Here is a 16,169-nt window from a genome sequence, read left to right as displayed (position 1 = left end):
TTCTCCAGGCAAGAATACTGGAGTGGATTGCCATGCCCTTCTCCAGGGGATCTTCCCGACCCAGGGATTGAACCCACGTTTCTTATGTCCCCTGCATAGACAGTGTCTTTACCACTAGCGCCACCTGGGAAGCCCACAATCAAATGAGGCTGTGTATCAAATTGATAATATAAGCACACAGAATAAAGAATGCAGATAACTTTTGAACAGAGTGCTCCCTGTTTATGCTGAAATCATTGTGGGAAACTTTGTTGGGAAAGTGGATATTTGCACAATTTGGAAGTATCACCCACAAATTCTTTGCTAATTGTAAAAAGGGAAAAGGCATTTTGTAGTGCAGAGTGCGGGAAGGCATCACCTTAGCCAAGTAATCAAGCCTCTTTTTAAAATTGTGGTAAAATACATTTAACATTAAATTTACCATTTAAACTATTTTTAAGCATATGGTACTGTGGCATTAAGTACATTCACGTAGTTGTGCAGCCATAACCACTATCCATTTGCAGAACTGTTTCATCTTCCCGAACTGATGGTCTGTACCCATTGTAAGTAATCAACACTTGTATCATCCAGTGACGGACTGGCTTGATCTTATGTGTGTGCTGTGGAGATGGGATGGGAAGTGCATTTCAACTTTGGGATATTCTTGCCAAAATATTTAGCCTGAATCTAATAATGAGGAAATAACCAGACAATTCCAGAATGCACTGTATCATATATGACTCCTGGCTTAGTCTCCAAAAATATCAATAACTTGAGAGATACCTACATACCTACATAGAAGGCAGGAAGATTTTCCAAATGATAAGAATCTAAAGAGACATGACAACTAAATGCTGTCAGACTCTTTGATTGAATCCTGGATTTAAAAAAAAAACAATTATAAAGCACATTTTCAGGGACAATTAGAATACACACTGTATATTACACAAAATTATGGTATCTGTTAAATTTCTTGGGTATGATGGTATTGTAGTTATACGGGAGACTGTTCTTAGAGGTGAAATCCATGATGTCTTAACTTATTTCTAAATGGTTCTTCAAATAAATTAATGGACTAATTGTATTTCATTTATTATATATTATATATCTTTTCACATATATGAAAAGGGGAGAGAAAGAAAGAGACATAGTAAAATAAGAATTTGGGGAAAAGGAGGCAATATACAATAAAATAAAATGGAACTATTATTAAAAGAACTGTAGGTAATTAATGTGATAGTTTTGATAAATATGGATACTTTCAGTTTATAGTTTATGCTTTTACTCATTTTACTCATCATATTTTAAACTAGATAATCAAACTACATACATCTTTTCTTGAACTCTATTCCTTTGGTTCTTATGCTGTAACATAAGGTTTATATAGGTCTTTAGTTCGGCAAGTAAAATTAAAATTGAATATGTCTTCAGAGATACATTTTGTGGCATTTGGTTACATTGTTTATTTAGAGAGGGAATGTAGTTGTAAGATTTTAGATTCTTAAATAAGACAACGTGGAAAGGTTTTTAAAAAGCATTTCTAATAGACTTCCTTCCATGCAGATTTAATAATACTACAACTTCAGATGGTAACTTGTTCCCTTAAAAAGCATTCTTGTTCTTGAGAGCAGAGATGCACAGAATAGAAATGAAATCAACATTTGGTCACTGTGAGTATATTATCTGAGTCAACATGAATCCTTACGTTATTCTGTATTAAAATGTCTCTTTCAGGAGGTGAAATTGACTGTGTGGATAAGGATGGGAACACTCCTCTTCATGTGGCTGCAAGATACGGTCATGAGCTTTTGATTAACACCTTAATAACCAGTGGAGCTGACACAGCCAAGTAGGTTACAGCAAAAATACAGTGGATTAATTGCCACATGTGGGAGTACTGCCAAAGGGGTTCTGCTGTGCTGTAGATAGATCCTATTTGTCCAAATTAAGGTAGATCTGCAACATTATGCTAAACACAAATTAAATTAGAACTAAATTAAGTGATTTTTAATGACAGTTGCAAGGAAGAACCAATTTTATTTTTCAGCTATATCAAAAAGAGGCCTATTTCAGTGGTTTTAATTAAGGGAACTTGAATGTTATTCCTAAATCTCTGTTTTTTAATATTCTTCTGTTTTTTCCAATGAACAGTGTTAGTTAAGCAGGAAAAATAAAACATAATTGGGCAAACTCAGATTTTATTCAGAGTACCATTTTGCATATGTTAATAACCCATGTTTAATGATATGGTTATACTGTATAATTGAGTAAATCTGCCACATAGGGAAGAGGGACCTGACTTCATTTTGTACTTCAATTTAACAAGAGTATGTGAAGCATCTATATGAATCCATTGCAATGTTGGGTGCTGTGGGAAATTTCAGATATACGTTACCTGATTGGTACCTTCCAGGAGCTCATAATTTTGTTGGAGGCCCAAAACCCACTTAAGACAAAGAACCATGCAAAATCGTATTTAGCAAAGTTCAAAATGAAACAGAACTTTAATGGCAAAATATTCGGTGTAGACAATATATGCCATAGGTTATAGACAGGAAGGAGAGAGGCTCAAAGGTGGCCATAGTTTTTTAAGGAGAAGGTGATTTTTAGGTAGACTTTGAAGGATGGGAATTATGTGAATAGAGCAGAGTAGCAGACTTCCCAAGCAGGAAGGAAAGCAGGAGCAGATACAGCTCCCATGGGGAGGGTGGCCTAGTGGGGTGGAAGTTGGCCTGGTGGGCTGAAGAGCGTGTGATGGTGCCATGCTCTGCCAAAGGCTGCATTATATCACGGTGGGAGACCCAGCCTTTAGTGGGCGCTAGCTGGGCTCCAGTTCAAGCTGCCTTATTTGTGAGCTATGTGACCTTGAGCTTGTTGCTCAACCTGTCTGCCCATTGATTTCCTCATTTGGCAAATGGGAGTAATAATAGTATCTACCATAGGTTTGTTATGAGGATTAAAGGACTTAATCACTAGTAAAGCTCTTTGGTATGTGTTAAGATCTGTGTGTGAGTTATCTAAATGCATCTGCTAAGGTATTCAACAAGATAATCCAACTTAATAGCTCTTTGAACAGTGCCTGGCTCATAGTAAGCTATCAGTAAAGGCTAACTATTAATTATTATATTATTAACTAATTATTAAATTATTATAAGTTATTATGTATTATTGCTTGATAATATCTAGCATGTTAGGGAAGTGGAAAGAGATGAGGTGGAAAGGCAGGAAGAACCACATTTCAGAGGACCTCGAACATCTTGCTGAGGAGTTGGATACCATTCTGAGGCATTCAGAAGTTGTTAAAGAATTATAACTATGTGTAGGGTAGGTTGTGTCTAATGATCCCATTTGTGTGTAAGAAACATCACTCTAATAGCAGTCCAGACAAACTTGAAGTGGTCCAGACTAGAAACACCTGGCAGACTCTTGTGAATGGCCAGAGAAGAAATGAGCTCTCAAGCTAAGGACAAGACTAAGGGTAGAGAGACACTGACAAATATTAATGCCAAGAACAGTGGGTTGTCTCAGAAGAGAAAGGAATCCACTTCAAGTCAAAGGACCTGTTTGACTGGGAGGTTGCAAATCTAAAGCAGCAGCTCGGTTTCCTGGAAAGAGCAGTGTTCTAGGATTTCGGAGGCATTTACCAGAGTCTAGAGTTGCAACCCAAAGCCAAAGATCTTAAATGTTCAATGTCAGTTAAGCAGAAATAAAGTGTTTAGGCACAAGCTATCTTCACCCTGTGATATGTTCATATTTTCAGTGATTGTTTCAGATTTGAACTTATCTGAAAAATGAGTTTTTTTTTTTTTAAATTTGAACTTTATAGATAAACAGGGCTCAATACTTAAAATTTCTGAAAAACCACATTTAACTCAGTAAGCACAAAGTCTATTTCCTTGAGATTATTTTACCTTCAATTCGTACAAACTCAAACTATGTGGCAAAAATGCCTTAGGAATGATGTTGGTCAAGTAGCCTTTCCTTCTACTGACCGTGCTGGGGACACTGGCCAGGGAAACATTGTCCCAGCCTCAAAGAGCCACATATGCTTCCTTTTGCCCCAGCATATCTGGGGTTAATACATGCTTCCTTCAGTAACAGTGGTTCGTTAAGGCAACAACTGTGTGTGTGTTTGTGTGTGAGAGTGAGTGTGTATGTTGTGTGGGGAGGGAAGTCACCTAAAGAGAAAATATCCAAGTGAAGGGACAGGAGAATTGATGGTTGAATTTGCTAAAGTCTTGGGCTTCCCTGATAGCTCAGTTGGTAAAGAATCTGCCTACAATGCAGGAGACTCCAGTTCGATTCCTGGGTCAGGGAGATCTGCTGGAGAAGGGATAGGCCACCCACTCCAGCATTCTTAGGCTTCCCTTGTGGCTCAGCTGGTAAAGAATCTGCCTGCAATGTGGGAGACCTGGGTTCGATCCCTGGGTTGGGAAGATCCCCTGGAGAAGGGAAAGGCTACCCATTACAGTATTCTGGCCTGGAAAATTCCATGAACTCTATAGTCCATGGGGTCATAAAAAGTCAGACTGAGCAACTTTCACTTTTCCCCAGAAAGTCACTGTTCTCTGGGCTCCTTGTAAATTTATCTAGGGTAACTCATTAAAGCGGAGAAGGCAATGGCACCCCACTCAAGTACTTTTGCCTGGAAAATCCCATGGACAGAGGAGCCTGCTAGGCTGCAGTCCATGGGGCCGCTAAGAGTTGGACACCACTGAGTGACTTCACTTTCACTTTTCACTTTCATGCATTGGAGAAGGAAATGGCAACCCACTCTAGTGTTCTTGCCTGGAGAATCCCAGGGATAGAGGAGCCTGGTGGGCTTCTGTCTATGGGGTCGCAGAGTCGGACACAACTGATGCAACTTAGCAGCAGCAGCAGCAGCAGCAGCTCATTAAAGAGGAGAAAAACAGGCGTTTCCTTCTATAAATAAGTGAACAAAAAGGAGCATTTATGAAAATAACCCATTTTAATTCATAAACAATATGGCCAATGTATTCTTAAAGATCTCTTTATGACAAGTTTTATAGTCATTACTTTCTGATGAATTTATTTGCATCTTATTTTCAAGCCTTGATTAAATGTTCTTTGTTTTTCTTTTTTGTTTCTCTGAACTTTGTAAGTTTCTGCAGTGTGACTTGGTGCTTATGCAACTTTATGTGGTATCAAAGCCATTGGGTTTTTTCTTTAACTTTGTTAGTTTTGGGGTGCTTGTCTCTAGGATTTTTTAATTTGTATTCCATCTTATCAATTAAACTCTCACTGCTTTCTCTGCCTCAATTGTAGCAGAATTAGTGGTATTACAGTTTTACAGGTAACTGATTCTGATATTCTTACATTCACTGAATATCTGTTGATGGCTTGTTAAGTGTCACCCACTGTGTCAGGTTCTGGGGTCACAGAGCTTGCTGCCAAGGAGTTTATAGCCTGTCGAAGTGGGAAAAGTAAAAGTGAAAGTGTTAGTCACTCCGTCGTGTCCAACTCTTTGTGACCCCATGAACTGTAGCCCACGAGGCTCCTCTGTCCATGGAGTTCTTCAGGCAAGAATACTGGATTGGATTGCATTTCCTTCTCCAGGGCAAGAACTAAATAGGCAGTGACAATCATGCATGCTAAGTTTGATGGCAGAACAACAGCCAGGTGCCACTGGAGTACAGGAGAACATATATGGGATGTAGCAGGAGCAGCAAAGCTTCCCAGAAGAGGGATGGTTACCTCGTACGACAAGTAGCAATTAGTTATGTAACTGAAAGTCTTTAAGGTCCTAAGCATCTGCTTAGATTATTTTTATTAAAATGTTTGAATATGTATAAACATAAGACTAAATAGAGACTCCCTAGGCTTTTGACTCTCATATAGCAATAAATTTATAAAAATTACAAAATACATACAAAAAGAGACCCACAGCGTTCACCAGAACTGCACAGGACAATAGTAACAAATGCTCATGAGTTCTGCTAGGCCCCACTCTGGGAGGTTACATTTAACTGTCCCAAGAACCCCATGGGGTAAGTGCTGTGATTATGCCCATCTTACAGGTGAAGTAAAGGAGGTTTAGTTAGCTTTCTGAGGTCACAGAGTGGTGGATGGAAATAGGACACCATCCTTGACCACCTGGATCTGGAGCCTAAGCTCCTAGGCAGGAGACTTGCTGCCTCTCCATGTAATGGATGATGTGATACTTAGCATTTTGCTTGTAATTGTGGTCCTAGCGACTAAAATGCTGAGTTTTTTGGATCCAGTACATAACTATGGAAGTGGAGGTTTTGCAGTGACTTAAAGTGGTGGGCAGTGGACCTGTCACATGGCACAGAAACCTTTACTCAAACTATTGCCAGATTCTGTGCATACAGGAGGCTCAGTGTGCTACATTATCATTGCCCTTCCTAGATTCAGACGTTTCGTTTTCTATTAAGTCCACCTTTATTCTCACTGGCTCCTGCCAATTAAAGTAGTACTACACAGCACAGCTGTCATCCTAAGTATCATACAAATGTCAGTGCTGGAATTTGGCAGAGGTGTGTGGTGATAAGGTGGCCTTTTAGATGCACTAAAATATGCTTTCACCAAAAGGGAAAGACAATATAAAATTGTCACAGAGAGTTCTTAAAAGCCCAAAGATATTCCAGCAACCCCCAGAGATGTACTGACTAGTTTGAGAAATACCGTGAGAAACAGAAGAGTTTGAGTTGTAAGAGTTTCAGGAGAAAGGCCTGCATGTGAAAACCCAGGGCTCTTCCAAGAGGAATGGACAGAAGTTTAAAGATCCTAAGAACACATCTAGGTTTAAGCAGTAGGGGCTTTGTAGCCATGTTAGAGTATTTGGGCTTTGATTCAAAAGGAACCCCTGAAAATGTCTGCAGGTTGTAAATAGCAAGGACCAGGCTTCATTTTTGTCAGTTAGGCCGAGTGCCTGTAACTTAGTGGTGCATGATAAACACTTCGAACGACATCAGATCAGATCAGATCAGATCAGTCGCTCAGTCGTGTCCGACTCTTTGTGACCCCATGAATTGCAGCACGCCAGGCCTCCCTGTCCATCACAAACTCCCGGAGTTCACTGAGCCTCACGTCCATCGAGTCAGTGATGCTATCCAGCCATCTCATCCTCTGTCGTCCCCTTCTCCTCTTGCCCCCAATCCCTCCCAGCATCAGAGTCTTTTCCAATGAGTCAGCTCTTCGCATGAGGTGGCCAAAGTACTGGAGTTTCAGCTTTAGCATCATTCCTTCCAAAGAAATCCCAGGGCTGATCTCCTTCAGAATGGACTGGTTGGATCTCCTCGCAGTCCAAGGGACTCTCAAGAGTCTTCTCCAACACCACAGTTCAAAAGCATCAATTCTTTGGCACTCAGCCTTCTTTACAATCCAACTCTCACATCCATACATGACCACAGGAAAAACCATAGCCTTGACTAGATGAACCTTTGTTGGCAAAGTAGTATCTCTGCTTTTGAATATGCTATCTAGGTTGGTCATAACTTTCCTTCCAAGGAGTAAGCGTCTTTTAATTTCATGGCTGCAGTCACCATCTGCAGTGATTTTGCAGCCCAGAAAAATAAAGTCTGACACTGTTTCCACTGTTTCCCCATCTATTTCCCATGAAGTGATGGGACCAGATGCCATGATCTTCGTTTTCTGAATGTTGAGCTTTAAGCCAACTTTTTCACTCTCCACTTTCACTTTCATCAAGAGGCTTTTGAGTTCCTCTTCATTTTCTGCCATAAGGGTGGTGTCATGTGCATATCTGAGGTTATTGATATTTCTCCCGGCAATCTTGATTCCAGCTTGTGTTTCTTCCAGTCCAGCGTTTCTCATGATGTTTAGTAAGAAATTTATTTAATAGTTTGATCACTTGACTTGGGCTTCCCTGGTGGCTCAGATGGTAAAGCATCTGCCTGAAATGCAGGAGACCTGAGTTCGACCCCTGGGTCAGAAAGATCCCCTGGAGAAGGGAATGGCTACCCACTCCAGTGTTCTTGCCTGGAGAATCCCCATGGACAGAGGAGCCTGGTGGACTACAGTCCATGGGGTCACAAAGAGTTGGACACAACTGAAATGACTAATATTGATCACTTGACTAAGTATCATAAAATCATTTGATGATCAAAAATCATCAACATTTTTGTCTCACCCACCTGGTGGGTAAAACTAAACCAATCCCACCTTTCCTGGGAGAGTTGAGAGATGAGTATTGTAAAGGATTTTTTTAAATGGGATATAGCTGCTTTACAGTGTTATGTTAGTTTCTGCTGTGCAATGAAGTGAATCACCTACGTGTGAAAGTATACCACTTCCCTCTTGGACCTCCCACCCCGCCCCCGCCCCGATCCCCAGGCCCATCCATCGAAGTCACCACAGAGCACCAAGCTGATGTCCCTGCACTACACAGCAGGTTCCCACTAGCTGTGTATTTCACACATAGCAGTGTATATATGTCAATCCCCTCTCAGTTGATCCCCCCTCTCCCCCACCACCTGCACATGTCCATTCTCTACGTCTGCATCTCTATTCCTGCACTGCAAATAGGTTCATCTGCAAGAATTTTGAAACACAGAAAGAGAACAGAAATGCTAGTTGGTCACACTTCATTCTTAGCTTTTAAGGAAGTACAACCTTATTACAACCTCAAAACTCACAGACTGCTGGTTATCCAGCTAAGCTAATAATAATGGCAAGGGAACCATGGGTCAGATATTCTATTTAACACTTTATGTTCATTATCTCAAGTAGTCCTTCCAATTGCTCTGTAAGATTGACAGCTTTATTATCTTTGTTTTCCAGGTGAGGGAGCCATTATGTACTTTCCAAAGTCCAAATATCTAGCACATGGAAAAGTTAGGACTGAAACCCAAAGGTTCTCACCTTGTCACCTTAACCACAGTGTTTTTTTAAACACATGGCCTAAGGGAAGTTCTAGAAAGGACTGGATATGGAAAGGGACAGCCATGTCCTCTTGAGCCAAGGGGAAAACTTAAAAAAACTGATATTCTAATGGTGCAAAGGCCCTGTCCTCACCTCTGATGGCTCTGTGCAATTTATTCTGGCCTCATTTATTCTGAAATAACTGGGTAGGAGACCCCAGCTAACAGCTAAATTAGAAATAGCTAATACAAATGTGTTCCATTAATTTTATGACTGGTCAAATAAATGTAGCAGATTAACTGGAATTGTCTTCCCTTTCCTGTAATTTATGCACTGTTAAGTTTAGTGTTATCTGACGTCTTTATTTCTTCATCTTCTTTGATGTATACCTGATGAAGTCAGAGCGATGTTTCTCGTTTGACTAGGACAGTCAAATCCTAAGTTTCCTGCTAAAGGTTTTAGGATCCTTTCTTTATAAGCAGTCTTATTTCATAGCAATAAAGGAGAAATTTTATTTGTAATGCATGAATCATTTCTGAAGTGATTCAGAAATCCTGAGTTCTATTTTTATTTTCTTGCCATTTTCACCTGATACTTAGTTTTTCTATTTGAACTGGCACATCATATTCATTTGAATACCAGTACTAGTACTTGAGTCTAGATTCATGTATTTCCTACACTGAGGTAGTAACTTTTTGTTAACTATGGAATATATCAAAGAGGATATTTTTTCATTTAAAAAAAATGTATTGAAGTAGAGTTGACTTACCATGCTTTTGGTATACATCAGAGTGATTCAGTTATATATATATATTTTCAGAATTTTTCCATTATAGGTTGAATATAGTTCCCTGTGCTATACAGTAGATCCTTGTTGCTTATGTTTTTTAAAACTTATTTTTAACTGAAGGATAATCGGTTTATAGTACTGTGTTGGTTTCTGCCATACATCAACATGAATCAGCCACTGGTATACATATGTCCCTCCCTCTTGAACCTCCCTCCCACCTCCCACTCCTCCCCACCCCTCTAGGTTATTACAGAGCCCTGGTTTGAGTTCCCTGAGTCATATAGCAAATTCCCGTTGGTTGTTTTACATATGGTAGTGTACATGTTTCCATGCTACTCTGTCTGTTTGTCCCACCATCACCATCCCCCCGACCCCACCCGTGTCCATAAGTCTGTTCTCTGTGTCTGCATCTCCATTGCTGCCCTGAAAATAGGTTCATCGGTACCATCTTCCTAGATTCCATATATATGCGTTAATAGTACTCTTGCCTGGAAAATCCCACGGACGGAGGAGCCTGGTAGGCTGCAGTCCATGGGGTCGCTAAGAGTTGGACACAACTGAGCGACTTCCCTTTCACTTTTCACTTTCATGCATTGGAGAAGGAAATAGCAACCCACTCCAGTGTTCTTGCCTGGAGAATCCCAGGGATGGTGGAGCCTGGTGGGCTGCCGTCTATGGGGTCGCACAGAGTTGGACTCGACTGAAGTGACTTAGCAGCATACGGTATTTGTTTCTCTCATTGATTTACTTCACTCTGTATAAAAGGTCTAGATTTATCCACCTCATTAGGACTGACTCAAATGTGTTCATTTTTATGGTTGAGTAATATTCCCTTGTATATATGTACCTCACCTTTTTATCTATTCATTTGTTGATGGACATCTAGGTGGCTTCCATGTCCTAGCTATTGTAAATAGTGCTGCAGTGAACATTGGGGTACACGTGTCTTTTCAATTTTGGTTTCCTCAGGGTGTATGCCTAGTAGTGGGATTGCTGGGTCATATGGTAGTTTTAGGACTTCCCTGGTGGCTCAGATGGTAAAACATCTGTCTACAATCCGGGAGACCTGGGTTTGATCCCTGGGTCGGGAAGATTCCCTGGAGAAGGAAATGGCAACCCACTCCAGTACTCTTGCCTAGAAAATCCCATAGACGGAGGAGCCTGGTGCAGGCTACTGCCCATGGGATCACAAAGAGTCGGACACGACTGAGCGACTTCATTCATTTTCATTTTATGGTAGTTTTATTCCTAGTTTTTTTAAGGAATCTCCATACTGTCTTCCGTAGTGGCTATATCAATTTACATTTCCCACCAACAGTGCAAGAGGGCTCCCTTTTCTCCACACCCTCTTCAGCATTTATTGTTTGTGGATTTTATCAAAGAGAATTTTTCCTAGGCCTTTTAGAGTTCTGCCTTCCTTGCCTTCTCAGTTTTTTAAGTAGCCGCAGAAAAAAAATGAAATTATTAGCTAATATAGAGTGTGGTGAATTATCTAAAGGCAATGGTGTTAAATGTTAAGTTTGGTTAGAAGTATTAATAGTGATGTTTATAGAATATGTTATAACACTGAGTCTATTAAACTTTTATACTTTTTATGTTTTTCTTAATTGTTTTATTATAGTTTGATACTATTTTCCCTAAGTCATTTGCTTGTATTGTTTAATATAAAGGTAACTATTTTATGTACCTATATAAACTATATCATAAATATTATGTGTATAGTTATGTATGTATGTTGATTCATTAAAATATTTATATTTTTACACACACATACACATACATATAAAGAATGAGGAAGACTCAAAGAAATCTTTAAAAATCCACTCCTTAGTTTAGTCATGTTCTTACAGGAATTCACAATAATTCTAGAAAATGTTCTATCCATTTTCTTCTTGCAAGCATCCAGCAATGTTTAATCATAGATTTTTGCCTTAACTCCTCAAAACAGATAAAATGGTTAGGTAAAATCTTATTAGCTTTAAGTTCCATTTAGTAAAGACCTTTTAAAATAGGTTATACATTAAAAAAATTAGTATGTTTCATTGGCATCAGAAGGGAACAATATAAATAGCACAAATAAAAAGCTTCTTTCCCATCCCCCAACTCCTCCTTCCTTTTCGTGAGCATCAAGGTTGTCACTGATGCAATTGCTTTTCAGAAATTTTTTTTTTTGTAAATGATGAGAGAGGCAATTACAAGCAGTTCTCCTCCACAAGACACTGCCCAGAAGACGGGCAAATTGCATCCCTTGATGGATGCCAGCTATTATATACACTGGGTTGGAAATCTCCATATAGGGAAAGGAAAATGAACAGAGGGAAGATTGAACAAAAACATCAATAAATAGAAGTTTTCATGAAAAGAGAGAGGTAGTTAATTGCTGGCAGACTCAGATTTTGCAGAACGCCAAATACCATGAATTATCTGAACATATATATATACTTTCACAAATTCATGCACGTCATAACTTTCTATGTAGAAAATAAAATTCATGTATCTGAAGCTTAGCAAATTCAAGTCATATGTGTTTTTTATTCAATATAGAATGTGGAAATGGGCCACTTTGTGCCAGGGAAGAAACTTAGATGACTTATGTTGCAGGTATAAATATAGACAAACTGTACTCCTTATGTTATGCTGTGGATTTAAAAAATCTGAAATATATTGTCTGAATGAAATGAGATATTATGAGGCAAGATCACTAACATACTTTTAAGTACACAGGAACTGCCTGATGATGCTGTATGTTTTGAATTATGAGTCAGCACAGGACTTTGACTTTGGGTCCTTGTTTGAGGAGAGTGATGGGCAAGAGGAGGAGGCTTTAATTATAAGGGCAGAAAGCACTGCTGTCAGAAGGCTGCCTGTCCCTCAGAGGATTGTTCCAGGGACTATGTTATGGTAGGGGTCAGTCTAAGAAGTCCTATTCTGGATTCTTTCTGTACTACTGTTAGGGAAAATATGCTAGATTTATGAAATATATGTAAGGTTAAAGTTAACTATTTCGTGACTGGTTTTCTTATATGGGTAAATGTGCACTATAAAAGGCTACCAGAAAGATGAAGTTTCACTTGTCAAAGGTAAGCATTAGTTTTTATTCTCATCCAAAATTTTATTTCTAATAATACAGCCATTACTAACTCTTAGCAAAGAGATAACACATAGTAGGTCAACAATAAATATTTGTTTATCAACTCAAGGAATAAAACAGGTTGCTTTTCAAAGTTGAGAATTCGTCAGCTTCTTGTCTTGTTTTCTCCAGCACTTAGCAAAGTATCTAGTGGTTATAAAGTGTTGAATAGATGAATGCATGAATATGAATGATACATAAAATTGCTAAGCTGAAAGAATAAGAGAGAAATTAATGTTAAATGCTGAGTCACTGTTTATGTGAAATGTTTTCTTTAAAAATATGTTTTTCTATTGTTGTGGGATTTTTCACTGTGGTTTAAGTCCAGGATTTTATTATTTTAAAGTAGAAATGATTGCATAATTATTTCAGCCAGGAGTCCCCAAGCCAGGTCTCATAGATTTAATTTTCATCAGAGACCTTCTAGAAAGGTCACCCCCTTCTGTGTGTATCAGGAGATCTATAATCATCAGCTGCTCTGTTTTTTCCTTCCTCAGGTGTGGAATCCATAGCATGTTCCCCTTACATTTAGCTGCCCTCAATGCTCACTCTGACTGCTGCAGAAAGTTACTGTCATCGGGTAAGTAACTCCATTACCACAGATGACGCTTAATCTGTCCTGTAAATGAGCCGTGTAGCTTCAGGTGTCTGGTCAGAGTGAGTGGCTGCCTGTGCTTCATGTCATTCATGATCTGACTGGCAGGATGAGCTGTGTCCACAGCTGCCTGCATGTGACAGCTTCCAGCAGCTCGTGGTGTTGAAATGGTTTGAACGTCAGTATTCTGCCCCGGAGTGACAGTCTTGTCTGTTTATCAAGTTAGAACTCCGGTGATCCAGAGTGAGAGGCAGGTAGGGATGGCCATAGCTTACAGGAAGTTTGTCGTAGGAGGAGAAGACATCTTTGAGGCTTAAATTGGTGATGTAACATTTCATATTCTTCAACAAAGAAAAAAGGCCAAATCCCCTACCTTTTAATAGTAGAAATGTTAAATTGCCATCCCACTCAGTGGGCTCTGAAAAATCGCTCTGGTTGATATCCCTCCAACTAGGTTTTATTTTTATTTTTTTAATGCGGGCCTATTTGGAACCAAGAAATTCTTTCTGGTTTGGAGCTTTGCTAATCTTTCTTATCAATGATTCTGACAACCTCCATGTATTAAGAAGTTCCTGGCTTTCAAAGGTGATAGAGATCTGCAAGGCAAAGATTGTTTATGAATTAATTCAACAGATATCCCAGAGGCTTTTTTTATTCCTTTAAGTTCTTTACTTATGGTTGATTCTGCTTTCGCTGCTTTTGGCATGTTTAAAAATAACCCCTGCATGAAAGCACGTTTCCCAAATCTTACACCAACTGTAAGCTAATAATACGCTTAAGAAAATATCTCTTCTAGCACGTTACGATTACTCCTTTGCCTTCCATGTTTTCTCCATGTGTTCTGTCTGCCTGTCTATTGCCCTACTTATCTCAAATTGGTTTCATAAATTTTTATCCTGGGATTGAAATATGAGGCTGCAGTTCACCCAGGGCTGATTGTGAAAGTAAATTCTTCTTGACTTCACGGTTCTTCCTATAAAATTGCCAAGCTTGAGCAGTTACCATTCGTTTCCATGACAACCTCTTTCTGACTACAATGGCTTGCGTTCTGGTTTTTCTACTAACTGATTTTTCTGTCTCTGCAATGTTTCTTGTGGTTTAACTAGGACAAAAGTATAGCATAGTATCCTTGTTTAGTAATGAGCACGTGCTGTCTGCAGGCTTTGAAATAGACACCCCAGATAAATTTGGAAGAACGTGCCTTCATGCTGCTGCTGCAGGAGGGTGAGTAGTTAACAATTTTAGTTGTTTTCTCATGGCCTAATTACCAGTGCATCTTAACTGACTTAAGTCGTCTGTGAATCAGAGGCAACTTCTTTAATAAAATGGGTAAGAAGTGTTTCTACCAATATCAAGTATCGTACGTTGAATTTCCAGATTGCTCATGTGTTTGTTTTTCCAAAGAAACATCATTAGCCCATCTCATATAGGAAATATTTTTTCTCTTGTTTTCTTTTCTCTCTCTCTCTCTTTTTTCTTATTTTAAATTGTAGGTCTGTAGCCTACAGAATATGTAACTACTTGGTACCTCTTCCACCAAAAGAAAGTAATTTGAGATTTGTTCCTAAGTTTTTGTCTTTTGTTACTAGAAGGAGAGTTAATGATCAAGGAAATCCAAAGTTGAGTTAATTCATGTTCATTTAAAGATATTTTAGTCCTATTTCAAAACTTATTTTTTAAGTTCTAATAATGATTAAATGTGAGCAAAAGTCCAGAAAACTCAAAGGATAAGCAAGAAGTAATTTAATCCTTGCCTATTTTTTTAAGTTGTAAAGAGAATTTTTCATGAGATACTCTTTTTCATATCAGTGGTTAGATTAAGACTATGATCATTTTTTGTTGATAAATGACCATGCATTGACCAAACATGGCTCCCCTCAGATGGCCTTGTTTGGGTATGGTGTTGGTTCTTAATCATTTTCCTAGTCTTAGGGAACAGCAGTGCTCCATGTATAATCTGTGTATGACCAAAGGCATTACCTATTTAACAGAGGTGGATTGACTGTGAAGCGTTAGGACCCCTTATTTGTATAGGTCCCTTCCAAAGTCTTGTATTTAGTTTTATTTTCATAATTTTGGTATTTTTTTTTTTTTAAATAACTTCCTTATCCTCATCCCTCCATCATATGAGCTTCCTGATCGATACAACATGGATCTGTTTTCCTGTGATCCTTTGGCTTCATTCAGGAAGAGACAGGTGTTTTATATCAATTGACGTTATACACATAATGGTCTCAGAAAGTTTTCCAGTTTTATGATTTAAGTAGTTCTCTGAGAAAGGTGACTGTAAAGGGAGGATATGGGGCAGGGACAGCCCTGCTTATACTTTTCATTAATGAGATCATCTTTCTTATTTAAATGATAATAAAGTAGTAAATCCTAGGCCACTTCTTAGCATCCCAAGTTTGGAACAATGATAGATGAATGTCTCCTTTTATGCCCCCATTTTGAAAAATATCAGACCTGTACAGAAAGTGGCAACAAACCGTTCTGGATTCATGTCTGAAACTCCTATTAGGATTAATATTTAGCTCTATGCCCTTCAAGGAAAATTCACTTCAATGGGTCCTTTTCTCTCTACTAAACATGATTTATTGCTTCTGCAAATGACAAAGAAGCTGGAAGATCACTACGCTCCATTACATCATTTTCGGCCTTGGTTCTACACATTCATTTACCTAGATTACCAAGACAGGGAAATGCAGCTGGTTTATTTTCCGTTAAGGAGAGTCTGGGTCGAAAATGGTTATAGTGAATTCATTCTGCTGTGATAAAAGGTAATGCTCATCCATTCTGGCTCATTGTTTAAA

General features: G+C 38.9%; 1 protein-coding gene across 14 annotated transcripts in view; it reads left to right on the top strand.

Annotated features, from left to right (window-relative positions):
• Nucleotides 1-16,169, top strand: part of ANKRD44 (ankyrin repeat domain 44) — a 320,547-nt gene that overhangs the window by 224,608 nt on the left and 79,770 nt on the right. For all 14 annotated transcript variants that reach the window (XM_070769783.1, XM_070769730.1, XM_070769741.1 and 11 more), the window contains 3 exons: nucleotides 1,717-1,831; nucleotides 13,262-13,344; nucleotides 14,520-14,583. In XM_070769783.1, the coding sequence (XP_070625884.1) occupies nucleotides 1,717-1,831; nucleotides 13,262-13,344; nucleotides 14,520-14,583 (262 nt within the window). The remainder of the gene's footprint in view (nucleotides 1-1,716; nucleotides 1,832-13,261; nucleotides 13,345-14,519; nucleotides 14,584-16,169) is intronic.

Source organism: Bos indicus, chromosome 2, assembly GCF_029378745.1.
Source record: "Bos indicus isolate NIAB-ARS_2022 breed Sahiwal x Tharparkar chromosome 2, NIAB-ARS_B.indTharparkar_mat_pri_1.0, whole genome shotgun sequence".
Classification (NCBI taxonomy): domain Eukaryota; kingdom Metazoa; phylum Chordata; class Mammalia; order Artiodactyla; family Bovidae; genus Bos; species Bos indicus.
This window is presented reverse-complemented; position numbering and strand designations above follow the sequence as displayed.